The sequence below is a fragment of the Calypte anna genome, chromosome 8 (genome assembly GCF_003957555.1).
Source record: "Calypte anna isolate BGI_N300 chromosome 8, bCalAnn1_v1.p, whole genome shotgun sequence".
Taxonomy (NCBI): domain Eukaryota; kingdom Metazoa; phylum Chordata; class Aves; order Apodiformes; family Trochilidae; genus Calypte; species Calypte anna.
The window spans coordinates 20,941,971-20,956,234 of record NC_044254.1 but is presented as its reverse complement, the minus strand read 5'-3'; the positions used below and the strand labels follow the sequence as shown (position 1 = coordinate 20,956,234).

At 46.4% G+C, this 14,264-nt stretch overlaps 1 protein-coding gene across 1 annotated transcript in view; it reads right to left on the bottom strand.

Moving 5' to 3' along the window:
- Positions 1-14,264, bottom strand: part of RNF220 (ring finger protein 220) — a 217,029-nt gene that overhangs the window by 47,776 nt on the left and 154,989 nt on the right. The window contains 3 exon segments of the mRNA XM_030455208.1: positions 122-165; positions 8,017-8,059; positions 12,637-12,732. Coding sequence (XP_030311068.1) covers positions 122-165; positions 8,017-8,059; positions 12,637-12,732 — 183 coding nt within the window.

Below are 14,264 nucleotides of genomic sequence, written 5' to 3'. Positions count from 1 at the left end.
ATGAAGAAGTGAATGGCAGCTGGCGAGCCTGCTGTGCCTCTACCTTTGCAAGGCATTGTTCCACATGCCTACTCATCTCCTCCTCGGATCCTAACAGAGGTCGGCTGCAGAGGGGACATACCTGCCCTTCGTCTTGCTTCCTCCGTTTCATTTTTCCAATCCGAGCTGCATGAAGAAACCAGGAAAAGAAAACAAACAAACAAAAAAAGGAAGACATGTCAAATAGATCCACTCTTCTGTCTATTAGCTCAGCTCCAAATAATAAACTCTTGGCAGAAATGGCAAGATTTCACACAAGAATATCCCACTGCAAGTCCCTATTCTGATCTCTGTAGAGACTGTTACTCAGCACTTTCCAGACTAAACCTGTAACCCGTGGCTGAGTACAGCCTGATCTCAGAAAGGCAACCACTCAGGATTTAATGACCAAATTTTTTTACACGGGATATCTGCTGCACATCCTCAGGTAAGTTATTCAAATGGTTAAATACTTGCTCTTGGAAGCCTGAAATTGTTTTGAAGGTTACGTGATCAAGCCATCGAATCCTGCCCCGCATTTTGCCTTTTAAGTCCAAGGTCCATCCACTAAAACATCTATTCCCTATCCAGGAACTTGCTTTGCACCTGAAAAGCCTTGGACAAGGTTTGTAATAGTCACTTCCAGGACTATGGAGCCTCCTATATACCCTGAATAATTCTACCCCAGAACATAATAAACAAGTTAGTGCAACATCTCAGTAGCAGGTAACATTTATGGAGAGATCTCTGCAGTGAAAAACACACCACCTATGCTAGATGACTTCTGTTCCTGATATTTTCTTTCACATTATTTTAATGTAAAGAAAAACTGGGGGATACACTGCCTTCTTGAGGGCACACTCTGGAAAACAAACATGTTAGGAATCATGATGATTAGAAAAAACAGCCAAGGTAGCCTGTTGCTTAATCCAATCCCTGGTTAATTTGAGACATCATTTAATGTGATCAAAACATCTGGAACCAAATCATTTGCATTAAAAGAAACTTCTGTTCCTTACTGTGATAGCTTTAGGCAGGTATTACTGAATAACTCAATCACTGGCTGCAGGAAAGTTGCTGTTTAATTAATAAGGAAGGTCAAAATTCTGAATGAGAGACAAGGAAAAGCCCAAGGAAATCCCATGTGATAATGAGAGATGACACCACCAAAAAGCTGCGTTAGCCAGAAATCATTAGTGACACTGTGAGCACTGCAGCATGCTCTGAAAACCTCATGCTTGAATACTGTTGGATCAACAGCTCCCTGCAGTCAACGAGTCAGAGAAAGCTGCTGGAATACCAGGAGAAGGATGGGGGTACAGGAAGGTTTCTGTAAATTTTTCTCTCAGTTTCATCAGTTTATAACTCACTTGGTGATACAATGAATTTTCATCTGAATACACCAACACAGACCTGAAAGGCCTGTTTCAAGGCTTTCTCAGTGGCTTCCCTGACTGGACTCAGGACTCTCTGAGGTAGGATATAATTTCCCACAATCCAGAATCAGGAATATTCACCATCCCCTACGCTGTGATGCTCCAGGATTAGGTGGCTGCAAATTATTCCCTGGGCACTGCTTTTCCTCACAACGGAACAATCTGTTTTACTCCAAAAAAACCCATTTCTCTACTGGTAAAATGAAAAGGCTTCTGCAAATGTGACATTCCTAGAATAAGAGGCAGCAACCTGAGACCACAAAGGGACTGCTTTTGAGACCTGGCACTTTGAACAACAGAAACTGTCAAGTAAACATGCACCACTTTTATCAGCCATCTAGATTTCATTTGCTGAAGCTCCACAACCCTCTCTTGTGTTGGGTACACCACAGTGACAGCTCCACAGCCCACTTGCCTCTCCACACACTTCCGTATTCCTAGTGGAGCATTTTAATAGGTTCCCTTCTATTTTGTCTGCTTAAAGTTGTTATTTTACCTATACTGTCAGCTTTTGCTCCAGAAGGTGAACTGCTTGACTTCCAGTCCATACAGAAGCAAACATCATGAAGTATTATAGCTAATTTTATTATGCTCAATATGAATTATGCTCCATTTGTAAATAAAACAATGACTCCCAACATTTATTCTGTGTTTTCTCTCCCATTCCTGAACCTCAAAATGCTATCCCCTCCTGCCTCTTTGACACCATCCAGCCTGGTAACCAGCAGCAGAGTTAAGTCATGCTCTTTCTGGTTTGTACTTCAGTCCATGAGAGACTTCTGAAGTTCTGGTTTAGTGAATACCCTCCAGCATGGCTCTTCCATGTTAAACCTAGGATGCTCTTTCCTTGTCTTGATAGCTCAGCAGAGCCAGCACAAAATAGGGGAGGAGGCTGGAATCAGATACGAGCTGAGTATTCTCCAGCAAACACCTATCTGACCAGAGAAAAACACAGGAACAAAGCCTTTTTTATCCTGGTCGCAGTCATATCTTTCTCCCAACTCATCCTGTTTTTAAACAAGAAAATGCAGGAAAGGAGCAGTTTAATTATCCTGGTAGAACTCCCCATGGCTTATCAATTCGGCACAGTCTTGCTCAGCAAGTTTATTACTATTTTTAACTTTTTTACAGCCATCCTCCAGTCTATGCCCTGTAACAGCAATAAAAGCAAAACAGCTTGTCTTAGGTCCTGCTAGGATACATTCTTCAGGCCATTTTGCCAGAGCAAGCACCTGACCTAGTGCTGAAGTGTTAGTGCAGAGCTGGGAACAGAACCTCACCCTGCTCCAGCTCCACACAAGACTCAGCCAACAGCTCCTATCTTGGCTCATCTAGCTTTGCCAAGAAGCATCCCTTTAAGTTTTAGTGCCACAAGTGAAAAAGCCACTGGAACAAAGGTGCTGAAAACAAATCCCCCTGCCATTTTCATTTTGTGGTCATTAGCAGCGGCAGCATTGTGCCCACAGACTCCCAGGGTGCCCCTGGTGACAACAGAAACCAAAAGGGGAATGCTACAGCCTGGAAAGCACGTCCCGAGCGGCAACGTCCCTACCCGACAGGACACGCAGCATGGCCATCACTTCCAATCAGTGCAGAAGGGATGGAGCGGCCCCAAAGGCAGGGGGGTGATTGTGGGGCTGTCCCGAAGGGGAGCAGCTCAAAAGAACACGCAAGTGAGACCAGAGGATTGTTAATTAGTGTTGATAGATGCGATCATTTCTAATTAGCTCACTAATCCCTCTCCCCCTTGCTCCTGTTGAGGGAGCATGAGAGAGGGGAGGATGATAAAAAAATAACAAATCCATTCCCTCTCCTAATTCAGGAAGGTAAAGATGCAGGCAGCAATATGCAAGAAGAGGATGGAGTTCAGGGAAGGTTTTTGCACAAGGCTAACCTGTTCCTATATCTGACTGAACAAAGGCTGCATAGTTATTATTCCAACTTTCTGCCAGGAGGTGACAAGTTCACTGATTTTTATTAGCATTAATAATTATTATTAGGCCATCAGAGGCCTCACTTTTAACAGATCTACATTGCCCTACACGCTGATCCTGCTGCATGTGCATGTTCTCACTCAGGTTACATAAAGCCATTGGGTGCCCTGGGACTTTGAGTCAGTCCAGCCTATGAATGAGAAAATAGCACACAGAGGTGAGTGAGAACAGGGACCAGGGTCTCAGTTAAACTTTCTGACCTAACTTAGAAGCTGGTTAAAGGAGCTACCCTTCCTTCCTAACACAGGGTCCTCTGGGACCTCGTGAGGTAAGAAGCTGCTTGTGCTAGAGCAGGAGCCAAACTGCACTTGACAAAGCCTCTGCTGCTGAGGGTACACTGATCCCAGTCTTCCCACAGGTGCAAAGAGAAGGAGCCAGCCCGCCTCTGGCCACAGACACTGCTGCCTGACAGGTGGAAGAGACCAAGGATTTTTTTTTCTCACAATGGGCTCTCTTCTAAACTTTATTAATGCCTTAAGATCATGTTATTCTCTAGACCAGCAAAACTTCCTGAGAGGAAAGCTAATGGGTTTTAGTTTTCACTGGTACTTCCCTCCCCAAACAAAAATTCACCTTCAGGACCAGGGCACTAATTACCTCAGAAGTGCTCTTACACAGCATCAGGCAGTGAACACTACACAAACCTCTACCACAGCATCAAAGGAGATGATTGAGTTACTAGCAATATCTCTTACGATTCCCTCCACCAGTTTGAGTGGTCCCCTGGGTCCCATGCAGACATCATTAGCAGCTCCTGCAATGGCAGGCCAATCAAATTAAGTGGAAACATTTTTGTCTCCTTTCCAGTGAAAATCATCTAGGTTTATTTCTCCCCCACCCATCAGTGGCAAAATCACTTGACATGCTGGTGGTGGTTCAACAACAAACTGCATGGTGACCACCTCCACAGAGCTCTGCCCAGAGAAGCAGGCTCATGGTCCTCCAGCTTCTCAGGCAGGTTCCAAAGGACTTTTGGAAGAACCTATTTTACAACTCTAGTGAGAGTGTCAACTGTGCAAATACCCTTAAATTTAAAGACATCTGAGCAAAGCACTTGGTCTCTGCAACTCTCCTAGAGGAGTCTTGAGGAGCAGTTTTAGCTTGTTAGACCTATCACAAAAGGCTTCTGTGGCTGATCAACTTATCTAAGAGCATCTGATCCAAGTGAACAAAGGCAGCAATGGCAAAGCACAAAAAGCTATCTGAAGAACAAGCTACAGCTAGAAAACAGATGGTCAAGAATGAATTTGTTTCAGACCTTATGTACAATTTGCTGTTCATCTGTTTCAGAGAGAACATTAAGGGCCAAATTCATAGAAGGGTCTCAGCGGGGCTTTCACATTTGCATGGTCAAACTTCCATACAGACGATTTTCAGCAACCTCCAACCTGACACTATTCTCTGGGGCTGGCACATACTTAACCTGCCAATTCCATGTTCTGATACACTAACTCCTAACTCTGTGTTTCTAATTTTGAATGACTACCCAAGCTGCTCTGCACTGCTAAACTCCATAAGCATCAATTTACAGGGTGGCTTAAGTTTGGCAACACTGGGAATAAGGCAAATGAAAGAAATGCCTTCTTTAGAACACAGGTTCATCAGGAACCAGCACCTCATACTTCTGGGTTCACAAGGACACAACCTCTGCAAAGTGAGTTTAGCACAGGTGAGAGGTGCAGGATTAACTCACTGGGGCTGACAGGGAAACTCAGGTACAAATGCTCAACAGAGAGTCTTACAGACAGAACATTAATCTCCTCCAGACCTTGCAAACACATTCACCTTACTTATAGTTCAATTTAAGTCAAAGGTTTGACTTAGAGAATTAAAATTCTGGACTGTCAGGTACCCATGAACCATGTAGCTGTCAGGACCTAATCATGCTGCAGCCTGGCCAAGAGAAGCTCATGGAAGACATCCCCTTCTTTACCTTCTCTTTCTTATCTCTTGTAAGACTTGGGAACAAAAAACCTGGGCAGCTGAGATTTGGCTCAAGGACAACGTGGGATAAGAGCAAACACCATGGGGCCCTTTTTAAAGGAGGAGTTTCCAGAAGTGATTCTGGACCTTGCTGGCAAGAAGCCTGACAGACTTATCACTATAAGCTGCTTACAAAAATATAGAAAAGTATGGTTAAAACATATTAAAACCAAGTTAATTTTTCTTTCAGACAGATTTTATTTTCTAGATACTATGTTTCTTCATTCTATCAGTAAGAATATGGAATACAAATCCCGATGTCTTTGGAAAACTCCTACATACTTTCTGTCAATGTAAACTAACAGGGATAAGGAAATCATTCTCACAGAGCAAGCTTTGAAGTTGCATGATAGATTAGAAGCTCATGAAAGCACAAGTTAGAGACAAATAAGCTTTTTTTTTTCCCCCCAAAGCACTCAAGTGTTCTCCATATTGAGCAATACTGCTTAAATAACTGTTTAACAAGTGTGGCAAAACTTAAAAATACCACAAAGTTGCTTTAGTGCAAACAAATGTGGAGGAGGAAACAAGTAAGTAGGGTGTGATCGGAGGTCACATGCACAGAAAGGAGCAGCATAACCTACCCAACCAGCTGGGTACTAATCTGACAGCACAGGGCTGAACCAGGCACCACTATAGGCATGTTCTGGGAACAGCAGCAAACATAAAAATCATGGTCATAAAAAGCCAAGGTCGGGAGGAACCAGCTCTGACCTCATTTGACCTTCTTTAAGTCACAAAGCCAAGGCACTTCAGCTAATATTTCTGCATCTAGCTCCCAAATGTCTGGACACTGAGGAGGTGTGCAACAGCACAGACAATACCAGCATTACAGGGACATTATATAAATAAACCAAATGCCCTCACCTGGATCATGCACTGCACTGTTTCATGCACTGCACCCCAAAAAGCATATACAAGAAGAGCATAAGATTAAAAAAAAACAATGCAACTAGTGTACAACACTAGCAACTTCCCTTTACCTAAGCACAGGGTCACAAAAATGTTAAAGAACACGGCACTAGAGGAGTTCCTCAGTTGCAGACTACATGGATTGTGCTGCTGCCCTTCTCTGGGCTGAAGTCAAAAAGCACACAATGCTGCTGAGCCAGTTCAGCTGTCATCAAGACCCTGCATGCATACTGAAGGACTCTGCTGTACCAAGAACCTCACACACCTGGCATAGACTTTTTTTTTCCCCCACCATAAGGTAAATGCACATTCCTGGCCTGAAAAAAGGTGGAAGCTTAGCCCCAGTGATCTAAAAATGATAAAGAAACAGTTTGACATCACTGACTCCAGAGACCTCTGTCACACAAAACAAGTCACTGAAGAGCAATACCTCAGTGCACTTCAGCATCTGAAGTCTGTGTCAGGAAAAGGGCTTACCTGCTGCTGCTGGCAGCTCACTGCACTCATCTTGGAGCACAGATGTGATCACAGCTGCCAGCAGTTACCTGCAATAGATGCAAGGCAACTCATCTCTTTGTTGTATGACTTAATAGACCTTCATGAGTTCTGCATATTTTTGCCTCCAAGGTTGATACTTAAAATCTCCAGGCTAGCTCTGAATTCTGTTATGTATGACTTATCACAGATATCAGGTTAACAGCAGTGTAATAACACTTGTATTTGCAAAGACCATGCTAAACATGTAGTACTTCAAATTCAAGCAAACTATTTGCTATTGAGAGTTGCTACCAGTACACTCTAAAGCCTTCTGTCATTCTGTCAAGGTTCTAAACCTTCTAAACTGCCTTAGCACAACATCACTGCTTTAATCTCAAACTATCACAGCAGGAAGCTCAAAATTAACACGCCTCCAGATAACCTGAACAACCCCATTTTGACTACATTGCACATACTAGATCACCAATAAGCAATGGAAAATCAGGTGACAGAATAATGTTCCTATTTAAGCAGTAAATTCTGACTTGCCTAAGCCTTGGAAAACAAATTTCTTCAGCTCAAGCCCAGGAAAAAAAGAAAAAAAAAAACTTTCAAGGTTTTCCCATGCAGAAATGGGACTTTCTGAAATAAGAAACCTCTGTTTTATTTCTTTTTAAATGAATGCTTGTTTATTTACCACTAGGAACACCCAGAAATACAAGAATAAAAGTAAACCACCAGCATCTGTAGGTTTGAAAGGAAAAAAAAAACAACAACAAACCATGACGTCAGATGCAGGCAGGCTCAGACTGCTGGTTTAAAAGTTTACTGCAAGATTCTGCCATGTGAGCCGCGAGAGCGCAGCAGCCTGACCACGTAATTTAAAATTCAAGACCTGGGACCTGTTAGTGAACCCTCAGACGAGACCCCACGGGGAGAGCCGTCCCCTCACCTCTTCCCTAGGAAGCCCGGAATGAACGCGGAGCCTTTCACACCCCCCCCCGACCCCAAGTCGAGACCTTCTGTCGCGGGTCCAGGCTTGCGGAGGGGGCGGGCGAATGTGTGTGTCACACAACTCGGCCCAAGTCCGGTAAGTTTTCTGGGTCGGGGGAAGGCCGAGCCGGGGCGGGGGGGGGGGCTCGGCCCGGCCCGGCGGGGCAGGGACAGCCCGGGGCGCCGCGCGGGACCGCACTCACCGTTCAGCCGGGTCTGCCGGTTCGCTCGCACCCGCAGGAAGGTCTGCAGAGAGGAGACAAGAGCGGAGAAGTGTGAGGGCCCCCGGCCCAACGATGTAAACAACTCGCTCCCCCGCCGCTACACAAGGCCCGATTCCCCCCGCCCTGCGCATCACCGGGACAAGGCCCCAGCGCCGGGCCTGCCCTGCACCCACCTCTTCCCGACCCCCGACCGCCAGGCCCCCTCCTGCCGCTCTGCATAGCGGGGCGGTGGGCCCGGGCGGCCCCCCCCGCGCTACCCGGGATGCGGGCGGATACGGCGCGGCCGGGCAGGCGCCACCGATCAGCCCCCAGCGGCCGCCGCCATGTTGGCCCCAGTCATGTGACCCACCGCCGAGCGGGTGAAAGTTCACCAGGAAACCGGCGGGGAGGGGAGGAAGTTCCCATGGCAACCGACAGGTGGCAGCAGGCCCCAGCGAGCCCTGCCCAATCAGAGCCCAGGGGCGATGGGAACCCAGGAACACCTGGCCAATCAAAAATCAGGTGCCACTGGAACCCAAGAGCATCTGACCAATCAGAGGCCAGGGGCAACTGGAAGTTAGGGAAAGGTGGCCAATCAGTGGCCAGGGGCGACTGGAAGCGATGTTTCTTTGTCCAATAGGGATTGGGCACCCTTTAGACACAACAGCAGGAGGGAGTTAGGCTCCTGCTCCCGACTGTACCCCAAGGGCGCAGGACAGTCAGGAACTGGGACAGCCACTCCCCAACTTTTCCTACTTGGTTAGAGACCGGGAACCCATGTGGCCCAAGGGCATCTGCACACTCAGGCCCCCAAGGACTAACTGGACCCAAAGGCAGGTGGCCAGTGGGGGCCCAGAAGCCTCTCCATGGCCCCTGCCCCACCCACCCCCAGCATGGAGTGCGAGTAGAGGAGCTCGGTGTTCTTGCCTGTTTGTGGGTCCCTGGGTACCAGTAACAGTTGTGTCCACTGGAGGTGGAGTGGGCACCCTGGTCTGAGCCATCCCCAGTGGCACCCAGCTTTGTTTGTGGGCTCACAGCTCTTCCTGGCCTTCCTGAGGAGGAATGGGGGGCACCCAAGCTACAGGGGGAGTGCTGCCACCTCCCCCGTACTCTTCAGCTTCTTCTTATTCTCGCAGAATCATGGAATGGTTTGGGTTGTAACCTTAAAGATCATTGGATTCCAACCCCCCTTTGACCGGCCCTCAGGGACTATTGTGGGAAGTGGTGTCAAAACACCATTGTAAGCCCTCCAAGACAAAAGGCCTGCCTGACAAAGGAGTGCCTGAGCCTATGGAAACAGCGGCCTGCATAAGTTAGACAACAATAGGGATAATGATGGAGGAGCAGAGGGGTGGAGGTCTAGTCTGGTCACTCAATAGTGATATGACTTGACCATGCTTACTCATCATTGTGAAACAATTGCCTGAAGGAAACAGGCCTATAAAACAAGGAGCTGAAATGGGCTTTGGGAACTTCACTGACATCAGTCCTCCCCCTCTGGAGAGACCAAAGTGATATTCTGCTATCTCTATCTCTCGCCTGTTCTCTCTCTTGCTCTTTTCTTTCCTAAAATCATTAAGCAACAGAAGTCCTACCATGATCTTTCCCAGGTTGTGCAGCTTGAACATGTATATATTGTGGCTTTTGTAATAAAAACCTCAGTCCTTATGATCAAGCCTGATTCATGGATTTCTTTCCCACATCAGCCCTACAGCCATGGTGGGGGATAATCCCCATGGACCTGCCTGAGGGTAGGACAGAGCTAGGAGCTAGAAGTTGAGCAGCACAGGCTCCTACATACTCAAATCCCATTTGTTTCCTACTCTGCAGACTGCCCAGGCTTTGTTTCTTGCAATCAAACCTACATTTTGGGACTTCACCCTGGCACCTGATAACCTGCCATGCCTTCTTCAGGGGGAAAACAAAAAACCACCCTGGTATGTTTTGATGGGCAGTAAGCAAGTTCTGGTGCTTCTGGTAAGGTTTGTGCAGTGCAGACCTGCATCATCCATCCCAGCTTTGTCTGTGAGCTGAAATGCAACTGTATTTTATGATTCTATGTTTTACATTCACGATTGTTTGGTTTACCCTTTTATTAATTAAGCTGTCTTTCAGGATGCCTGCTCCCTGCTGAGCTCAGGTGGAGGGAGATGTGCCTTTCCTGGATGAGGATTTTAGCCTTTCACTTATATTTACTCCACATCTTATTCATGTCACAGATATTCTGTGAGCTCAGCTGACCCATGCCGGGTGGTCTCTCTCCAAGCCTGAAATGTTATCTTTGCAGTACCATGAACAATTTCTAATCTGCTGTTGCTTTTTCCACTGGGGATTCAGGGTTGTATCTAAATCTAACCAAAATGGATGTATTTTTGCTCAGAAAAGCCCCACCTGACAGGACAAACTGTATCTCAGAGGAGCACCCACCACTGACGCATGTCATAAGGTCCTGCACTACACCAGCTGCCACCACTTTGATCTGATCAATGTCCATGTACCAGACTCCAGCTGCCAGGCTTGGCAGAGGGAAGACAAGGGGACTCGCCTCCCCAGTTCCCAGAGCCACCCCACTGCCTCCACTGCAGCTCCCACTCAGCACTTGGAGCAGGCCAAGCACTGTGCAAGCCCATATTCCTGTGGGTTCATAAATCTCCTTCTTCCCTAAATATCCCTGTGGTAAATAAGCATGAAGACCAAGAAAATTAAGCCACAGGAATTCTGAAAACCTACTCGCCAATAACTCACATCCTAACATGTTACTAATACACTGTGTATTCACGATTAGATCACAGACAACAGAAGGCACATTCATAATTCCAGCACACCTCTGCATATGGAAAGCTGAATTTTGTAGCTCTTAAAGTCACCACCATGAGAGTCTTCTGCCCTGCTTCCTGAACATTTCACTTGGTAAGCCAGCAAGACTGAATTCTCATTCACATTGTGGTTTTATTAAGGACATGCTGCGGCTTTACACAACCCTGGCACCCATTCTGAGGTCCCTTTACACTGCCAGAGCAGCATAACACAGCCAGCACAAGCATAAAATGAAAATCAGGCCCCAGAGGTCTTTTCTCCCTGCAGAGCAGGCTTACAACTCCCATTACACGTCTGCATTAAGGGCTGCAACCCTCCATAAAATGTACTCACAAACTTAAAACACATTAGGGACTAGCTAGACTCAGCATATAGAGGGGGCTTCTGCTGAGAATATTTGTCCTCAAGTATGACATAATAAAAATTTATAGAAGGGAGGACTGCAAGAGACCACCAATTTCACAGACTGAAGTCTGGAAGAGCAGGAAGGGACGGGTGTCTTCCAACAAAGAGGGCCATAGCAGAAGTCTCTTCCATGCCCTTTCAGAAAGAACATGATTTATTTATTAACCTTTATAAACAGGCAGGAAAGAGAGCAAGATTACCTGAATCAGGCATTTCTGGATCTTCTGCAAGGTTTTGCTTCTCTTAGGTTGCACCAGCTCCCATAAGTCATACAAGGGTAAAGTGATTTATGATGTGATACTGTTGTAACTGAAGGCTACATGGGAATACTTAGCAAACAATGGAGGATCTAGCCCATATATGATAAAATAACCAATAAATAAGACAGAGGAGAAAACAATGGGCAAAAAATTTGCAAATCTGCTATTAATAGGACCTATTTTCAGGAACAGATGCTTTTAACTGGGGCTGCTCTGTTAAAGCCCCATCTCTGGTCATCAGCCTCTGCCTCTGGATATTCAAGAGCTGATGTAGATAAAATTTGACCCTCTGCCTGACCCAGGGCACAGGGTATCACTTCAGAGCAGTGCAGGGTACAGGGTGATGGGTGTATGCCAGGCTGGTACAGACATGGTCCACCCAGCTGTTCTACATGGCAGGCAGAGACATGCTTGGCTCCATGCTGAAGGCCACCATTAATTTATTTGCTGCCTTTGACAGCTTATTTGAAGCCAGTGGCTGAGTGCAGGATAGCAGCCAAACAGTTTGGATGTGTGTTGAGTCAGAGTCCAGTGTGGCAGCCCACCCCAAAAACACAGACTTAAACCAAGCAAAACTGTACTTTTGCTGCTGCCTTCCTCTTCTTGCTCCATCTCCCTCAACTTTACAAGACCTGCTGCTCCTCTGGGGAAAGGATGTTTTATAAGACATACTGGCATGTCTATGAATGGTCCAAAACCATTTCTGTTTTGGTTGGTTGGGAGTCAGGAGTCAGTTTGCTGGGCAGCGGCACAACAGTGAAATGGAGAATTTTGGCCTGCTAGAGGCTGACATCAGTCACCGTTTTACAAAAAAATCACTTCTCTGGAAGTTTCTCAGTGGCATAGGGTAAGTAATGACAAACATAACCATGGCAACAACTGAGATTATGAATATAATGCAATAGAAAGCTCTGCAAAGATTTTAAGCAGTTTAAAGTCAGAGCTGGGAGGACTGTGCAGATAAAAGGACATCTTCCTAGCCTTGTGAGGGACTGAGTCCTTACATCCCCATGCTGCAGGCAGGTGAGCTGGGGCAGTGGTGCAGAGCTAAAGGCTGAGTGCTCAGGCACAGAGAGCTGTGGGCACCAGGGTGAACTGTCTCAGAGGCTGAGACCAGTGGCAGCATCCTTCTGCTTACCTGGTATCTGTCTGAGTGATGTATGTCATCTGAGGAGTGGGGTGATGCTGTTGGAGAATCTCCTTCCCGCTTGATTGAGGCCGACAACAAAATTGACTGCAAAAGAAAGGAGAAATGCTGTGAGTGTTGCTGAGCTCTCTGCCCCTTGCTAAGCTGTCCTTAAAGCCACAGAGAGCATCTGTGGGGCTGCACTGGGACAGACTGCTGAGTGTGGGGCTGGCAGTGCTCCTCCCATGGGGCCCTGCCTCATAAGGGAACTGGGTTGCAAGGTCTAACAAAGTGCACAGGCATCAGGCACCAAAGGGATGGCAATTTTGTTTCCAGCTCTGGTATCTGGGGGCAGAATCAGTCCCTGCTGGAAATGATGTGTGAGGACCACACCAGAAATTCCACAGGAAGGTGAAGTTGTGCCCATGTGGAGCGTCACTAACGTGCCCTTGTCCTCCTCTGTAAGTGGCACTAAATCTCTCAATAGCTTTGTAAACTATGCTAAAGCTCTCAGCACCTTTGCAGAGCAACTACCTCTTCCTGCTGTAATGATGCTATTTATTTTAATAAGTAGCATAGAAAAAAAGAGCATTTTAGAAGGTTAAAAAGATCAGTGATATTTGAGACCTAAGGAATCACTGGTAAACTTTGAGTCAATAGTAGGTAAGTCTAAATTCTACACACAGTGAACTCTAGTGGGAAAATTACTGTACGAATTTGACAGTGTCTAAAAAAATGTACACTGAGTTGCAAGTGAAGTTTATTATTAGAAGAGTTTGAGGAAAAATGCAATTTAAAATTCTAATTTAAAATATAAATTAGCTAAACTAGGCTAAATATAGCCTAATACATTGGAAAATATGTACAGTGGAAGTGCAGCTCTCCAGATGTTTGTTTCTGAGAATCAGCTGGCGAGATCTGACAATAAATGACTACTCAGAGATGTGTATGTTTGCGAAGGGAAGTGTAGATATAATCTGAATTGGACAGGTCAAGTGTGGTGACAACATTATTAAAAAGCATAATACCTTGGAGGAAGGCAAGTATGCCAGAAACATTTGCCTCTGGGCTGAAATGAAACGTGAAAAAATGTGCATTTTTTGGAAAGATATGAGCAAGTAGAAAAATGACTCAGCATACAAATTGGTTCAGTCAGCAGGTTGCCATCCCCAGGGCTTGGACAGTTCTGGTGAGACAAGCACAGCAGCATGGTTAGGATAGAGGTGGCAGAGGGTGGTTGGGGATGCTGGGTCAATCCCCACAGGCATGAGCTGCCAGCTTTGCCATAAGGGCAAGAGCCATATCCTTGTCTGTACTGCAGGTCTTTGACATAAAACAGGGTTCTACTGGCTGTGCAGAGACATGATGTCCTGAGAGCAGTGATGGGAGCATGACCTGCTGGGCTGCTTGGTTATCTCCCCAGGCATGATCCCTCCTGCCAGCACTGAGGGCTGTGCTAGACATATCTTGGGGCTGGAACACTCCTTGGCTCAGCCTGATGGGGATGCCAAGTGCTGGGTGGGCCAGTGAGGCTGGGGGCATGCAGCAAGAGACTGGCTTCTGCTTCCCAGGAAACAGAGGGGCAGAGCAGTGGTTTCTCCTGCCTCACGTGTTGGACAAACCCAGCCAGTGATAATTCT